The 18,269-nt window shown below is 38.9% G+C and overlaps 1 protein-coding gene across 3 annotated transcripts in view; it reads left to right on the top strand.

Annotated features, from left to right (window-relative positions):
* TP53I11 (tumor protein p53 inducible protein 11) overlaps positions 1-14,880 on the top strand; it is an 87,089-nt gene extending 72,209 nt beyond the window's left edge. For 2 of the 3 annotated variants that reach the window (XM_026664658.2, XM_087951278.1), the window contains 2 exons: positions 4,073-4,174; positions 11,767-14,880. In XM_026664658.2, the coding sequence (XP_026520443.1) occupies positions 4,073-4,174; positions 11,767-11,900 (236 nt within the window). In that variant the 3' untranslated portion in view covers positions 11,901-14,880. The remainder of the gene's footprint in view (positions 1-4,072; positions 4,175-11,766) is intronic. The other variant, XM_087951279.1, reaches the window with a different exon arrangement.
* The last annotated feature ends 3,389 nt before the right edge of the window (positions 14,881-18,269 follow it).

The following is an 18,269-nucleotide window of genomic DNA, read 5'->3' as shown; positions in this document are numbered from 1 at the left end:
CATTCCGGCAATATAATTAGATGAGATATATAGTGTGTGCAGAACTGTGAGCAACTCCAGAGAAAATGGCACATAAATTGAGCAAATAAAGAGACCCAAACTCTACCCTACAGACATGTGCAATAAAGTAGAATAAAATTAAACTAATCTAGTTAGGGAGAAAGATAAGCTATGACTTGTATGAACTGTTTTTTTTTTAATGTGAAAGCATTTATCCAAGCTGAACCACAGCTGCTGGAGTGATGTCTAAAATGATCTGCTTCAGGGCTATGAGTCTTTTTTCAGCATTCACAACCCAGTGCTATTTTGTGCTCACATTCCTATTGCCTTTCTGGGAGAAATTATAAATAAAGTTGGGACTGTATGGGCACAGCTATTAGAAGTCCTACACTATGTTTACATGGCTGCAGGAAGTCAAAATAGATTTGGGTCCCTGTGTCACAGGCAATTCTTTGTGCAGAGGGAGAACTTTTCCTTTTTGAAGTCTGCAGCAGCATCTGCTGGCCGCAAGTAAAAATACTGTGTAACTTGGCTATACTGACATCCTCATTTTTAGCAAATTTTGTGTGTTTCCTTTCTCCCACTTCAAAAAGGACTGGCTTAGCTTATGGGACAACATACCACATTGTTCCCAAACAGTTTAATGGGAAAACATTAGGTTTGCTTTAGCTTTTTATTCTTGAAATATATGAACAGGCTGCAATTGCCGAAAGTAAATAAGTAATATGTGAACTGTCATCTCGAGAGCTTCTGTAGGGATTTGTTGCTTATATTTATCTTTTCATTGATTGTTGAAGCACACAGACAATCCAAAGACAAGGCATAAAGATTTTTTTCTGTGTCAGACACACAAACCTAGTGAGAAATGTGATAGATTATGTTAACTGATTATGTACCCTTTGTACCATCAAGTCAGTGTTGATTCATAGCAAGAATAGATATGGATTTTCTCCATGCCAGCCTATCCACAACCTCATCCTTCAAGTCCAGATGGACTTCTTTTTCCTTCCTCCTTCCCAGCCTCAGAGTCTTCTCAAGAGACACTTCCGTAGATAGCAATAGCAGGCAACTACAATAGAAATAAGAACCAGTAAAGGGATTACTTCCTGATACCTCTTTTCTGGATTAAAGAGAGGACAAAGAACACCCACAAGTTTGTTCCAAACAGAAATTCCTCTGGGAACAGATTGTGAAACGGTTGTCTTCAGCAGGTTTGAGAGTTCCTGGAGCTGTTGAGTCGGGTGAATCATCTTACCTAAGTAGTGATTTGGCCTTTCAAATTGGTCACTAGGTTGGCCTATCTCCTCTCTTAACTATTTTACAAAGCTTCTTCATTCTTGAGTTTCTATATATTAAGAAACTTCTTAAAACTATTAACTTCTTAAAATGATTAAATTAAAACTATTTGGGAACAATTTATTCAGCAGATCCAGAAGAACCAAATATTTTATTGGATCAAACAGAGAATGTGACTGACTTCAATATGGATTTGGAGTTTAAAGAAAATGCTGGATTACAAAAGTGATAGGGACAAAAATGATGTGGATTTCAAAATGCATTTAAAAATACCAGAATATGAGTCATATGGGAAAAAGATGCCACAATGGATTTACAAATAAAACCAGTTGTTTCCTTCATAATTAAAGGGGACATATGAATAATAAATCAGATGAGTGACTTGGAACATGACTTTGGAATATGTGGACACAAGAAAATTTTATAAGAATAGATGAAAAGAAAATGATTCTTTAAACAAAAAACAAAAAAAAAAAGCTTTCCCAGGATTAAAGATCAAGAAAAGTTAACAGAGGAATTCAAGGTGGATTTATTTGATCAGGATTAATATAAGTGATACCTATTAATGGAATTTCCTTTTGTCCAGGAATGAACAACGAGGCTTTAAAGATCTGTTTATAAAACAAGGAAGGGTTTATTTTACTTTATTTCTTACAGAAAGTAACAAGTTGGAATAAAAATGGATTTATGGATTTATTAGTTTAAGGTTAAAATATAATATATTATTATTTCTGGTATTAATAGATTTTTACTGACTAGAATCTAATGATGACTTTTAATAAATTAATTATTGATAAGAAATAGTACATGGGAAGAAGATTTTTTTAATTGAAATATTAGAGGAGATATTAAGTTGTGAAATTATTTATACTTATCTGGAAGAAGGGAGTCATCCTTTATATATCTTTTTTATTTTCTCTTTCTTTCATCTTTCATTTTTTATTTTACTTTTTATATTTTTGTTACTTTATATTAGTCTTTTACCTTTGTATTTAACATAGTACAGTCTTACAATCTAAATGAAGAATGGCGATTAAGATGGGCGACTTTTAATAAACATAACAAAACAGATCATATGGATCCAACAAAACCACTTCTAGGAATGCAGTTGCCCTGAAAAATATGGTGCCACCTGAATAAACTCAGGATAGGCCATGACAGAACTAAGGCAAAGGGGGAATGACTGAGACCCTGCAATGCACCTGTGGTGCACCAGGACAAACTGTAACACATAGAGTTCAAGAATGTTGCCTCAGGAATTTTCAAGGCACCTGGCTTGTTCGTATCATATTGAAGATGGTTAACTAAGCTTCCTTAGATTTTGAATTATAACATTTAGCCCATTACAATTCTATGGCTCCATAGTATGGTGATTTTATTGTGGTTTGATCTTAATGTATTATCTTCTATAGTGTGTTGCATTGTGTGTGTGTGTGCGCGCGCGCGCGCGCACATGTGCATGCGTGTGCATGTGTGTGCATGCGTGTGTGTCACAAAGAGCCATGGAAAGATGTTCTCCCTTTGTATAAAGACAATGGCTAAAATGATTGGGTGTGTGTGTATACATAGATAGTCATTTATTTAACCTAAATTTGTATATTAGTGATTGCATGACCTCTGCTCTGTAGATGCATATGCTAAATAAACAAAACCTTTGTATTTGTAAATCCTAATAAAATGATGAGAGAAAGGGAGAGAGAAAGAGAGGGAGGGAGCTCTTTTTCCAGAGACCTAGATCTTCATAATGTGTCCAAAGATGTCTGTGCTACTAGGAGAGAAACATCTATCAGTGATACAGGGCAGGGTGAGAGGGAGAAGTTGAGATTTTGGTAGATTTGGAGAGGGAAAGGTATTGTAAAAGTGTATGTGTGATAGAGGATAAAAATACAATGAACTTTTTAGTTTTATTGATCCTGAAACTTGCTTCTTAGAAAAAAATATTTTCAGAACTGACTTAAAAAAAATAAAACCACAGCACAAAATAACTGTTAAAGCAAGGTTTATTTGTGCACATAGCTAAAGAAAGGAAATGGATAAAACAAATAAAAATGGGAAAAAATATACAAATAGGAAATGTCAACAAAGAACAAAATGTACAAAATGAAATATGGAGAGATACAGTGGTAGGATTCAATTTTTTTTTATTATCGGTTCTGTGGGCGTGGCTTGGTGGCCGTGGCAGGGGAAAGATACTCTAAAATCTCCAGTCAGAGGTGGTATTTGCTGGTTCTCCGAACTACTCAAAATTTCCGCTACCGGTTCTCCAGAACTCGTCAGAACCTGCTGAATACCATCTCTGGGCAGATAGCCAACAGTTCTAAACTAGCATATAATTAAAATATTTTGATACATCATAAATGCTTAGAATATTATGTTACAAGTCCATTTTCAAATAAAGCATGTCCCTGTTAAACCATGGACTAAAATTACTTGCTTAGCATATTAAAAGGGGGTAGGGGGAGTGTAGAAACCGAAGAGATAAACAATTTGTTAGGATAGTACTGTAGATTATGTGCCAAGTTAACATTGAACACTTGGGTTTTGGCTGTGGCAAGTTCCAAATTTTGCAAAATGAAAGGGCAGAGGGCTTAAATCACAGTACCTGTGAATCTGCAATAGCTCACCATTTGGAATTTGTCCTTTCATAAAGCTTTGGTTCATGAGTAACATGAATGGCAGCATTTGTCTGTACATATCCTGCAGCTCTCCTTATCCTGTCCTAAATCAGTTAATCTGATCCTTCTCTTTTTTTGCTTCCAATCTGTACTTCCAATAGGCATTTCGCTCATCATGTGGAATGCCCTCTACACATCTGAGAAGATCATAATCCGTTGGACCTTACTGACCGAAGCTTGCTACTTTGGAGTACAATTCCTGGGTAAGTAGGGGCAGTGGTGGGCTGCAACTGGTTTAATAACTGGTTCTGTGAGCGCGTGCTTTCACGTGCAGCGTTCAAAAACCACCAATTTTAACCTCTACAGCTTACCTTCAAGAGCAGTGCCTGTAAGTAAAATAGCTGAGGTGTGGCATTCCACTGCCATGCGAATCAACTGAGCTGAAAAACATTGCATTTCAAATTCCCAGAGGTTGTGGGAGGAGCTGCTGGCTGCTTGTGAAGGAAGCAGAGGGTGAGTAGAAAAGAAAGAGGCAGTTTGAATTGCTTCCATTGCATTTCAAATTCCCAGAGGTTGTGGGAGGAGCTGCTGGCTGCTTGTGAAGGAAGCAGAGGGTGAGTAGAAAAGAAAGAGGCAGTTTGAATTGCTTCCATTGCATTTCAAATCCCCAGAGGTTGTGGGAGGAGCTGCTGGTTGCTTGTGAAGGAAGCAGAGGGTGAGTAGAAAAGAAAGAGGCAGTTTGAATTGCTTCCATTGCATTTCAAATTCCCAGAGGTTGTGGGAGGAGCTGCTGGCTGCTTGTGAAGGAAGCAGAAGGTTAGTAGAAAAGAAAGAGGCAGTTTGAATTGCTTGTGAAGGAAGCAGAGGGTGAGTAGAAAAGAAAGAGGCAGTTTGAATTGCTTCCATTGCATTTCAAATTCCCAGAGGTTGTGGGAGGAGCTGCTGGCTGCTTGTGAAGGAAGCAGAAGGTTAGTAGAAAAGAAAGAGGCAGTTTGAATTGCTTCCATTGCATTTCAAATTCCCAGAGGTTGTGGGAGGAGCTGCTGGCTGCTTGTGAAGGAAGCAGAAGGTGAGTAGAAAGGAGAAAGATAGCAGCCCGCACACCTAATGGCCGCGAATCATATAACTATAAACTAAGAATACCAATAAGACATTTAGGGTAAGTGCGCTTGAGATTGTGATTTTATTTTATTTCAAAATGACTGGCTTAGTTCAGTGTAATACTTGTTTTACAGCTGTCTTTCACAGTACTCTTTTCAAACTTGGATATTGTCCTCTTTGTAAAAATATTACCAGTCCACATGGACAGATTACCTATCTAGAATCTCTAATTTGTGCTCTCCAAGCAGAAATTAGGTGCCCAATCCAGCCATCTATTGAGCTGCCATGCTACCAGCCCCCACTACCACAAAGAGCCTACAGGAAAAGGGCAGTATGGACAACCATGGGATCTGGCAGGGTGAGAGCTGTGGACCATAAACACAAAGCTTTTGCTGTGTCCCAGCATAACAGATAGTGCCCTTGCTGACCTTAATAGGGACACTAAAGTGACAGGTCAAGGTAGTTGTGATAATGATAACTCAAGTAAGCCGGGGATCATGATCCTACAAGAACTTACTTTGGAAAGGAGAAAGTGTGAATCAGGTATTATGCACCAGTCACACAAGTAGAGCAAGACATCCAAAAAGAGAAGCCACCTTCTGGTTGGGGACTCAGTTGTAAGGGATGTAAATTTAGGAAAGGATACTGAGGTTTTGAAAGAGGTCAAGTGTCTACCAGGTGCTACTGCCAGCAGAGAAAGAAGCGTATTCTTAAGATAGTCAAGAATGCCAGCAAGGACTGTGATGTTGATGCTATTATACATCTTGGTACAAATGATCTATCTCAGAAGGATGTACTTTCTGTTCAGAAAGACTTCCAGAGCTTGGGGTATGAACTTAGTAATATGGGCTGTAGGCTTATCTTTTCAGAGGTTCTACCAGTATACAAGGAACAAAAAGGGAAAGGGCAGCATGTAGCGGAGTTTAATGTGTGGCTAAAGGAGTGGTGTAAAAGGGAAGGCTTTGGTTTTATTAGCCATGATGTCTGCAGCTGGTCCAATGAAAAACTGTACAAAAGAGATGGTTTGCATCCATCAAAGAAAGGGACTGAGTTACTTGGCATTAAATTCACACATTTCCTGGATAAATATTTAAACTGAACAGCAGGGACAGAGAATTAATGGATTCAGAACATTTCTGTCCCCAGCAACCTAAAACTAATAAGGATACCAGTGATTGCAAAATAGATGTTTGTGCAGATAAGATTACCAACCTTGATGCCAACCAAAACCAAGCATTTAAAAGTGAGTGCCATACCATGTGCACTAATCAAACAGGTGGCAAGAAAGTAGGGGCAGGCAGGCACAACACAGGTTATGTAGACAGTAAACACAGTGTCAGACATAAAGATCTCAAGTGCCTATATACAAATGCATAAAGTCTGGGGAACAAACAGGGTGAACTCGAACTACGAATACATGAAGGTAAATATGATATAGTTGGAATAACAGAAACTTGGTGGGATGAAACCCATGACTGGAACATACTGGTAGAAGGATACAAACTATTCAAAAAAAACCCAGACCCCATAAAAGAGGAGGTGGAGTTGCACTGTATGTAAAGGACCACTATATTGCTACAGAAATACATGAAACCAAAGATGAAAACCTCCTAGAATGCATATGGGTCAATATAAAAATAAAAAAGAATGACATGGCCATAGGTGTACATTATCGGCCACCCAATCAAGCAGAAAATATAGATGTCCTTTTTGCCAGCCAACTAACAAACATATGCAGGAAACACACAACAGTAGTAATGGGAGACTTCAATTATCCTGATATCAATTGGAAAACTAATTCTGCACCAAGTGAGAAATCAAATAAATTCCTAACCAACCTAGCTGACAACTTTGTTGTCCAAAAGGTAGAGGGTCAAACTAGAGGGACATCCATACTGGACTTAATTCTTACAAACAGAGAAGAAGTGATAGAGGGAGTTGAAACTGCAGGAACCTTGGGTGAGAGTGACCATGTCATACTAGAATTCAACATAACACAAACACAAGCAACAGAACATAATGACACCAGAGTCTTGGATTTTAAAAGAGCTGATTTCAATAAACTCAGAGATAACTTGGGAAAGATTCCATGGATGAAAATCCTAAAGGGGAAAACAACTCAAGAATTTTGGGAAACTCTAAAAAGTATGATCATAAAAGCCCAGACCAGCACAATACCACTGAGAAAGAAAAACAAGAAATCCAAGAAGAAACCAGCATGGCTGCACAAAGATCTCTCTGGCAAATTGAAAGAAAAAAGGGACAAGTACAAAAATTGGAAAGAAGGACATACAACTAAGGCAGAATATCAGCAGATAGCCAGAATCTGCAAAGACGAAGTCAGGATAGCAAAGGCTCAGAACGAACAAAGACTTGCAACAAAAGTCAAAGATAATAAAAAAAGTTTCTCCCAACATATAAATAACAAGAAAAAAATCAAGGAAACAGTTGGTCCACTAAAGAGAGAAGATGGCAAGGAAGTAACAGGCAACAGAGAGAAAGCAGAACTGCTTAACTCATTCTTTGCATCCGTCTTCACGCAAAAAGAAACTATAGCTCAACCCAAAAACATAACCGTAAAAGACAGACCAGAAATAAAAGTAAAAATAAGCAAAAAAAAATAGTAAGAGAACACCTGTCTGATCTTAATGAACACAAATCACTGGGGCCTGATGGATTACATCCCAGAGTTTTAAAGGAGCTGGCAGAGGTCATCTCAGAACCACTGCACCATATCTTTCAAAAATCTTGGAGCACCGGGGAACTACCAGAGGGCTGGAAAAGAGCTAATGTGGTTCCCATCTTCAAAAAAGGGGAAAAAAACAGACCCAGGAAACTATAGACCAATCAGCCTCACATCAATACCTGGGAAGATACTGGAAAAGATAATAAAAAAACAGATCTGCCAACATCTAGAAACAAGTAAAGTAATAACTAGCTGTCAGCACGGGTTTGTTAAAAACAGATCATGCCAAACCAATCTTATTTCATTCTTCAACACAGTGACTAAATTAGTACACCAGCAAAATACCGTGGACATAATATATTTAGATTTCAGCAAGGCATTCAACAAAGTAAACCACAACCTACTTCTTAGTAAGCTAGAAAAATGTGGAATAGATAGCACCACCACTAGATGGACTCACAACTGGCTGGCAAACCATACTCAACGAGTAGTCCTTAATGAGTCTAAGTCTACATGGAGGGAAGTAAGCAGTGGGGTGCCACAAGGTTCTTCAATATCTTCATTAATAACTTAGATGAGGGAATAGAAGGGGAATTTACCAAATTTGCAGATGATACTAAACTGGCAGGAATAGCTAACACCCAAGAAGATAGGCTCAAGATCCAGACTAGAACACTGGGCCATATCTAACAAAATGAAATTCAATGTAGAGAAAAGTAAAGTCCTACACTTAGGCAAGAAAAACCAAAAGTACACATATAGACTGGGTGAAACCAGGCTCAATAGCAGTAACTGTGAGAGGGATCTTGGAGTCTTAGTGGACAACCAGCTAAATATGAGCCAGCAGTGTGCAGCAGCAGCCAAAAAAGCTAATGCAATCCTAAATTGTATTAACAGAGGGATACTATCAAGATCAAAGGAAGTACTAATACCACTCTATAGTAAAACCACACCTAGAGTACTGCATCTAGTTTTGTTCACCACATTATAAAAAAGATGTTGAGACTCTAGAAAAAGTACAGAGAAGAGCAACCAGGATGATTAGGGGACTGGAGGCTAAAACATACAACAAATGGTTTCAGGAACTGGGCTTGGCTAGTCTAGTAAAGAGAAGGACCAGGGGAGACATGATAGCAGTCTTCCAATATTTGAGGGGCTGCCACAGGGAGGAAGGGGTCAAGCTATTTTCTAAAGTGCCTGTAGGCCAGACAAGGAATAATGGATGGAAACTGAACAAGGAGAGATTTAACCTGGAAACAAGGAGAAACTTTCTGACAGTGAGAACAATCAACCAATGGAACAGCTTGCCCTCGGAAGTTGTGGGAGCGCCATCACTTGAGACTTTCAAGAAGAGATTGGACTGCCATTTGTCAGAAATGGTGTAGGGTCTCCCGCCTACAAGGTCCCTTCCAACTCTGATTATCTGTTTGATCTGTTTGTTTGACATGGAAATAAAGGACAGGATAGGGCAGGTGGGGAGGGCCAGCTGATCGCTGAAACTACTGGTTCTACTTCGGTAGAACCAGCCAGAACCGGCAGCAGCCCACCACTGAGTAGGGGCTTTTTGGGAAACAGGAATTCATTCATTCCCTCCCTCTCCCTCTCTCCCCCCTCTCTCTCTGCAGTCCCATTACGATCTAGATATTTCTTAACTGTTTTAAGAGACCAGAGTATCAGAGTATATTCATGAACTGGAATAGAGCTTGGTAACAAGATCAGCCAATGAACAGGCATAGCAACTAAGTCAGCCAATGAGGACTGTTTTGGAAACTGAAACTAGAAGTAGCCTAGGCATGGTTCTATGTTAAGCTCTGCAACTTTGCAGCTATGTTAAGCTCTGCAGCTCTGAAGCTGTGTTGAGCTCTGAGTCTGTCTATTGAAGATGAAACTAACTTGTTTGCTTGCTGAAGACTGGAGCTCTGCTCTGAACTTGCAACATGTTTCTGTTTGAGTTTGCTCCATGTTGGAGAAATCTACAGCTGGTTTGTAAAATCTACTTATGTTTATAAAGATGTTAAATGAGGCATCAGCCATCTGTGTTTATTTTTCTGGCGCTGAATTGTTGCTGTAAAACTCTCAATACATGGAATTTGAAGCAACAGTGTTATTGGAACTCACATTTGCTCACAAAGAAGTGCTGAAAAGAAAACGATGCAGCCTAGTTATTTCATCCCAATTTACCAAAGCATCTAAGCTCTGAAAACAAAGCAATTCACAAACTTGATTAATTTCATTTTTAAAAAAAACTAAGCCTTCCGTCTATTTTTCAAACATTTTTTTCCTTTCAGGGCAGGCAGGCATATGCAGAAGACCTCCAAGGTCCCTTCCAATTCTTGTCATTCTGTATTCCTTCACCAACTGATGAGTGTGGCTTTCCTCCTTTTATAACCAATTGTCCCAGGATAAAATTCCGAATGACAGAAATCCTGTCTACCTTGCACTTTCTGAGAGCTTTAGAAATTGGTTTCTTATCATAAGTCAGTGGGAAAACTAACCTTTCATGTTAACAAAAAAAGTGGTGAAAACAATGAAATTTAAAAAGCTTCCACACCTACTAAAATCCCAAGCAAAATATACAATCTGCTTTGGTTTGAATGTTCAGGTCTAAGGGGAGATTTAAACAGTGAAAGTCACCTTCATTTGTTGCTCTGGTTATTACTGTTAAGCCATCAATGAATTCTATATCCATGAATCCTGGTTTTTTGCATCATTCCCCTTGGCCTTAAAATGTTCCCTACTTATCGCTTAATCTGAAGCAATGTTTATCTGACAGAGTTAAAAAGTGATCTGAGTTATAGGGATCCTTCTTCCAAGAAACAAATATGTGCAAAAGCACATTTGTAGGCCAGCCTTCTTCATATTTTAGCTACAACTTCCTTTTCATCATTGTCAAATAGATCTGCTTAACTTTGTTCAAAACCAAAAGTAATATGGCCAGCCTGCTAAATAAGAATGCAGTAAGCTGAGTTTTTTAAAACTCAAGATGAGTTCTAGAACAGGGGTCGCCAAACTTTTGGACCTCAGGGACCACCAAACTCATAATTTTTAATCCTGTGGACCACTAATATGAATTTTGACTGACAGTAGCTTGCTGACGTTGGTGGGAAAGTCAGTCCCATATTCCAGAGTTGCAGTAGTCACAGGACTGGCCCTTTGGTCATCCCAGAACAGCTCCGGGTGTGGGCCAGCGGGTGGGTGGGCCATGTGGGTGGCGCAGCCTTGTGTTCCCATACAGCCTGGATTAATTGCTTTTGGGGGGGAGTGCTTTGGGAGGACATTTCTCTGTGGACCACCAAAATTTTCTCACAGACCACCAGTGGTCATGGGCCACGATAAAATTTTGGTGGGCTGCAGAGAAATCTCACCCCCAGAGTACCCCCCCCAAAGCAATTAATCCAGGCTGCGCTGCCCACATGGCCCATGGGAAACCCCCCTGCCCACTCACTCCTTACCCAGCAAACTTACCTGCTAAGTTGCTATTTTTCCTTTTCCCGACCATTAGCTATTTTGCTGGGCTGGGAGATTTAGATTAGCTAGGAAGCAGGAAATGGTTAGATTTCTTGCTTTCTAGCTAGTCTTTAGAACTTCAGCTCTGCTTTTAAGCATAGCCAAAACTCCCTTAGGACTGAAGGTTCTATTAGTCAGTGCAGCCTCACAGCAAGCAACTTTTATGTGACAGACTCAGGTAGCCGATGGCAGAAAGATAGATCACTGAATGATTCTGTGATTCTCTAAGCAACTCAATCTGCCTGCCTGCTTTGCCTGATTTTGAGTAAAAGTTGCTCTTTTTTTAAATAAAAAATTCATTATTTGTATAAATATTTATAATATTTACATACAAGCCATGCTCAGCCAGTCACATGACCGCCAAGCCACACCCACAAATTAGGCCACACCCACAGAACTAGTTAGTGGTCCCTGGGATTTAACATTATGAGTTTGGTGGTCCCTGAGGTCCAAAAGGTTGGCAAACCCTGTTCTAGAAGACAGCTAATGTGTTGGTAGTTTGCTTGGTGTAAATGTGAGGATGTTTTATTTTAGCCTTTAGCTGTCTCCTTTCTCTTTCAGTGACTTCAATCACCTTGGCTGAGAGTGGCCAAGTGTCTACGGGAGCCACATTTCTTCTCATCAGCCGAGCCCTCTTTGTACTTATCAGCGTTTATTACTACTATCAAGTTGGACGCAGACCCAAGAAAGTCTAATGGCCAGAACTTTAGGGGGTTGGGAGACCTTGGCTGATTTGGAAGGACTGGGGGGATTTTCTATTTTTTTTTTCTTTTTCTTTCCCACATTCCTTTTTGTTCACGTTAGTGCAGTGTCTTTAAAAGCAGGAGTCATTATAGCATGCATCAATGTGTCAGTCCAGTGCAGGTCTCCCTGCCACAGCAGACAAGAAAAAAGAAAGATCAAAGCTGAGCTTCTTCCTGCCTAATGTCTTTTGGAAAGGACAGAGATAATAAGGCTTGCTCAGAATGTGGGCAAGGGTAACTCCCAATTGTTAGCCAACTTACTCTGTAAAGCTATATGATGGCCCAGGATATCCCATTCTACCCTCCTCCAGAGCAACTGGATTGAACATCTGTCACAACAGCCAGTGCAGGATGGGGATGATAGGAGTTGAAGTTCAACTATCGTAGACTTGGGAAAGAATTTAGAGCAGCTTTCCAAGGTTTACATAGATAGATCCAGCAATTCCACTGAAATTGCAGTGGACGTCTTAGGTATGTTCTTCCTTTTCATTTGTCAGTTGTGATTGGGTCTCTTGTCAAGTCTGTCTACTAAAATTTTACAGCCAGGATTGAAACAACATCTTGCCTTATGGGGGAATCCCAAAGGCACATTACACAGAATATTGACATCTTTTAATGTGCCTCTTAGAAAATGATATCATGACCGTACATCTGAAGCCTGGACATAATCTATATTAATTTAAAAAGATATTCAAGCTCTTTTGAATCTGCTACTGCTTCTAAATATGCCTTTTTATTTTTGGCCATCATTTCTCCCTTTCCTCTCTGCTGTTGGCCACTTAGTACTGTTCTAGTTAGCAGTGTTTGGTTTTTAAAGTAGTAGTTGTTAACTAAAAAACTCTCAGATAATTCTAGAAAAAGGAACATTAGAAGAGGAAATTGAAATCATGATTTCACAGGCTTTTTAAAAGACAAAAATAAAAACATAGGGAAATATTTTCCAGTTTTTACAAATTATTGTCAAGTGTTAGTGCAAATGAAGAACACACAAGAGCTTGGTTATAAACAAGTACCTAAAATGGCATAGTAAATACTGAACATGTCTAGGTTAGTTTGTATTGTATATGCTGGAATGATTTGTGAATGTAGAAATGTCTGATTTTGGTGGTCTTTTCCTCCTTGAAATGGAAAGGTCAGTCAAATTGGTATTTATGTGCACGTGTATGTCTTGGAGCAGCGGGGTGGGGGGGTGGGGGTTTACAAATGATTTGGTCATTTCTCATGTTTGGCAGTTAACTCCAAAACTGGATTACACCCTATTACATGAACTAAATCAGTTTACTACAGAGGTGGTATTCAGCAGGTTCTGACCAGTTCTGGAGAACCGGTAGCAGAAATTTTGAGTATTTTAGAGAACCAGCAAATGCCACCTCTGACTGGAGATTTTACAGTATCCTTCCCGTGCCATGCCCACCAAGCCACGCCCAAAGTACTGGTAGTAAAAAATTTGAATCCCACCACTGGTTTACTATGAACTGTGTCTCTGCAAGATGCCCCGAAGAGATGGATTGTCCTCTCTTGTAGTTGCAAGAGGCTGCTAACCTAGAACAAATTAATTTATTTGGGGGTAGGGATGGGCCCAATCAAGATTCTCTATATTGTCTATGTAATGTTTGCCAATTACAAATGTCCCTTTATCCATTCTGTTATTTAACCAAAAGGGATAAATATAAGTTGATTTCTTCAGACTCGGAACCAAAGTTCTTAATGATATGAATAAGGGCAACCACAGAATAAAGTAAGAGAAATATTACTCCAGGTATACCCACGGGTCTACCCAAACTGCAATTCATTGTGTTCAGTTGGGTAAATAAAGCAAATTTGCTTTTTTTCCTGCCCTGTTGTTCCCATCAAAATATTGAGACAAATCTGCAGATAATTTTAAATAAAATCAGGAATTGGTTGATATTTCCATACAAACCACAACATTATCTATCACTTCAAGATAAAACCTAGCAGTTTACCTTTTACTTTTCAATCCGTTCAATAGTATCATGCTATCCCCCACTTTTCCCTCATTTACCTTATAGTGGTTTTTGTGTTTTGCCTTATATTGAATTTACGTCAAGTAAATTGAAACTGGTTGCAAAAAATTTATTAGCATATAACTGTTAAGATGGACCAAACTTTTTGGATTGAACACAGTAACTCTAGAAAAGGGGTATATGATTTATATTGTGGAAAGACTGACTGTATCCATAAAACTGGATAACATTGAACATGGAAGTAGCATCTTTTCATTTTCAACAAGTAATGGTATTTGGAAAATCTAAAGACTAATTTGTGGATGGCCAATTATATGTGCTGATTTTGCCTACTGTGGTCTTTTCCCCCCCAACTATTTCCAACACTGCCACCTTGATCAACTTCTGGCATTAACTACTTACGTGCATGAACTTGGACTACCATGTATGCTGTAGCTGAAGTCCATACAAAATCCATGAATCAAATAGACATTCTTAAAGTATTTGACTTTATGGTAAATGTGGTGATTCAAGTGGTGAAATTAGAATTAAGAGAGAAAGCCTGGAGAGATTAAATTTCTCTATTGGAATGAATTGTTAATGCTACTTTCAATTGTTTTAAGTTCTTGCTCTGTAGAAAAGATGATTTGTACACTTAATGAAATAAGTATGATTCCAAACAGTTACCATCTGGTATTGAGGATTTTGTTTCAAGGTAGAAAACTGAATTAGAGGAAAGAATATTTTTCAACTGGGCTGTCATCCGGTTTCCAAATCTTTAAGCTGAACTTTGGTTCAAGGAAAGGAATTATAGGCATTTATGATTCAAGATGTTGCCCTGTCACATTTCTATAGTAAATGTGACTCATTATCCTATTAAAATTCATAATTGTCTCTTTATCAAGGCTCACTTTGAGGCATTTCAAACTAGTAATACATAATAAAAACAACACTGCCATATATTGTAAGTATCTGTGTTTTACTATCATCCTGAAAGGTTTTCTAGGTTTTTCACTGATATTTGTGAAACCAAGAGAGATGCATAAAGATTGGGCAAGATGTGATTGAACAACTGTAGCATATTGGTAGAACAATATCCTTTTCATGTATATTACTATTATTTATTACATTTACATGCCACCGATCTCACCATCAAGTGATTTTGAGTAGCTTTCAACATCATATAGTTTCTCAGGGCTGGAATAGTTAAGTTCGTGACATCCTAGATCAGTGGTCTCCAACCTTTACGGCTTGGAAGCCCGGTTTGGGGGGAGGGGGGAGGGGGGAGGGGCAAGCAGAGGACTGGCATGCATGTGTTCTGGGCCACTGCTCACATGAGTTTAGTTTATTGTCATTGCACCTCGTACAACATACAATGAAATTAAATATCTTCAGTGTACATTATGACTGAAAATAAACACACATCCTTCACATTCTACACATTGAATTGAAAACCTCTGATATTGCATTAATATTGCACTATACAGAAGAATTCAGTAGAGTTACTGCCCTGGGGTAGAAGCTGTTTTTCAGCCTATTTGTCCTTGATTTTATTATCCTGTACCATCTACCAGATAGTAATAGTTCAAAAAAAGGGTGCCCAGGATGAGATGGATCTTTGAGAATGTTTTGAACTTTCTTAAGGCAGCGGGAGCTATAAAGCTCTTCCAAAGAGGGGAGAGGGCAACCAATGATCTGGGCAATGACGTTAACCCTCTGGAGTGCTTTCCTATCTGCCATTGTGCAATTGGCAAACCATAAAGAGGTGCAGTAAGTTAAGATACTCTCTATGGTACAGCAGTAGAAGGTCACCAGCAGTTTTTCATTCAGTTGTTGTTTTCTGAGAAGTCTCAGTATGCACGCACAAGTGCACACCAGCCATCTTCTACCATGGCCTGGTTCCAAATAGGCCATGGTCTGGTATGGATCATGGCCCGGGGTTGGGACCCCTGTCCTAGATAGTGAAGTCCATTAGTCCAATATATAGTAAGTGTAGGTTTTCATCTGGGTCACAGTAACAGGGGCTTCAACACAGACTGAGTTTTTTCCTTAAACATCAAACACTTGCCTCCTGTTCTGAAATCAAATATGCTCAGGGATTCCATGAAAATGTTACTAAAAGCTATAAACTGTTCCACTGAACTAGAAAAAAGCAGAGCACCAGCACTTCACATACTGCAGGAAAGCAGTTCATCATAGATTACTGAATAAAAGTACTTACTCATTGGCTTCCCAAGTGTGCGAAAATCAAATACACTTATTAAATGGAAGCTAATAAATAATCTCAAACACCCAGACTTTATTAGCCTTTCCATTATTTTGCATAAGTAATCATTAGGCAATAGACCAGCAACCTCATTTTTTTATTTACAAAATTCCGTATGCCTGCTAACTCCAACAAAATCTGGAATTGGTAAAATACAGTATGAACAATTGAAAAATCTCTTATAGACAGCTTGTCATAAAGCACACTCCTTCTAATACCATCTGCAGTCTTTAAACAGAAAGACTGTCTGGGGGTACTTGGACATTTTAAAAACATGGAACACGACACCAAGAGTAATAGGCAGATCTTTGAAAAAAAAATTGTAAAGGAGTGGTGAAAACTTGGTAGGCGTTAAAAGTTATTTGAAGATCACATTCAGTTACAAGTTTATCTGTTGCTGAACTAATTAGCCATTGGTCTTTCTTTAATATCCTAAAATCTAATGGACAATAGTAATTTTAGCCATATTGCTCAATAGCCAGAAATGGTTATGAAGGAGGAACAATTTCTAGCAAGATTTTGGAGAAGTTTTATCCCCTGCCCCCAAAAGGAATGCATCTTACATTTTTTCAGATATAGAAGCAAAACGGCAGCAAAACGGCAAGTAGAAAGGATGTTGTTGCTGCAAAACTAAAGACACCGATAGGATTAGGTGTATACTCTGGATTTGTGGCTAAAAGATGGATAGTAAACTGCCAAGCTTCCTTCCATCATTCCTTTCCTCCCCCTTTTGTCTTATGATGTGTTTCAGCAGTTTTGGTTGCTTGTTCATTTTACTATACTTATAGGACAACCATTCCCTGAGGCTATAGGCAGCTAAACATGAACAATGCAAAAAGAACAAAGTCAAGATCCCTAAAAAATATGTGCCACCGGCACAACATAAATATGTGTTGTCCCCCCAGCTTGTGACAATTGGAAGAGGAAGATTTTTTGCAAGTTTCCTAAAGAACAAGAGGTATGAAGCACTTTGAAGTGCAAGTAGGACATTCTAAAGAATAGGAACAGCAATAGAAATGTATTTATTTTTATTTATTTATTTTAGAGAATTTATTCGTGCATGGTGACTCAAGGCGGTTTACCTGAATATAAAAACATCATATTTAAAAAATAAAATGAATAGAAGAAAATAATCAAATAATAAATTAATAAAATAGCCTCCCTCTCTCCCCATCCCTGCAACAAAACATCACACAAGCCATTTAATGGGCTCCATCCTGCTCTCAGTTCCCTCAATTTACTCCCTCAAGTCCCATCAGCTGGCAAATCCCTTAGCTTGAACACTTTCACCCTACAAATTTTTGCTGTTATTGTTTGCTGTTACAATTTTTGTGCTGTTTCAAAAATATTTGAACAGGAGAAACCACAATGGACTGCCATATCCCTAGCACCTATGAACTTAGGGAATTTCAGGAAGAGGAATAAATGGTCCTTCATCTTTTTGGAATCATGGATGTACCAAGGTCATAAAAGAATTAAGGGTGATTATCTGGAAGGATGATATTAGGCATCCTTCACACAAAGCAACCCAGTCCGGATTAACTAGATTTATGGGAGGAGAATTATTTTCTCATATTGATTGTTCCCCCACCAAGTAGGTTGGCTTCATACAAATGCTAAACTCTAGGAGAAAAATATCAAGCTTAGCATATCATCTGACTGCATATACTGGGTCTTCATCTGATGTAGCAGTGTTTCTCAGTCTTAGCAACTATATAAAATGTGTGATTTCAACTTCCAGAATTTTCCAGCCAACCTCCTGGGGAGTTGAAGTCCACACATCTTATAAGTCAGTGGCCCTCAACCTTTGGGCAACAGCGACCAGTTACATGGAGAAAGTTTTTTTCTGCGGACTTTAGGGGGTGTGGCTTTGTATGCTGCCCGCATCCCACAGATGGGATTTCACTTGTTTGTGGGGTCCGGTTGCTGGCATGCCATGGACCAGTGCTTGTCAATGGTTGGGGATCCCTGTTATAAGTTACCAAGGTTGAGAAACAGTGCTATAGTTAAATGTAGTCTCTGAATCCATGTTGGCTGGAGAATTCTGGAAGTTGATGTCCACACTTCTTAAAGTTCCCAAGGTTGAGAAAC

Source organism: Notechis scutatus, chromosome 1 (assembly GCF_049901735.1).
Source record: "Notechis scutatus isolate UNSWTSFEM ecotype Mainland chromosome 1, rNotScu1.2, whole genome shotgun sequence".
Classification (NCBI taxonomy): domain Eukaryota; kingdom Metazoa; phylum Chordata; class Lepidosauria; order Squamata; family Elapidae; genus Notechis; species Notechis scutatus.
This window is presented reverse-complemented; position numbering and strand designations above follow the sequence as displayed.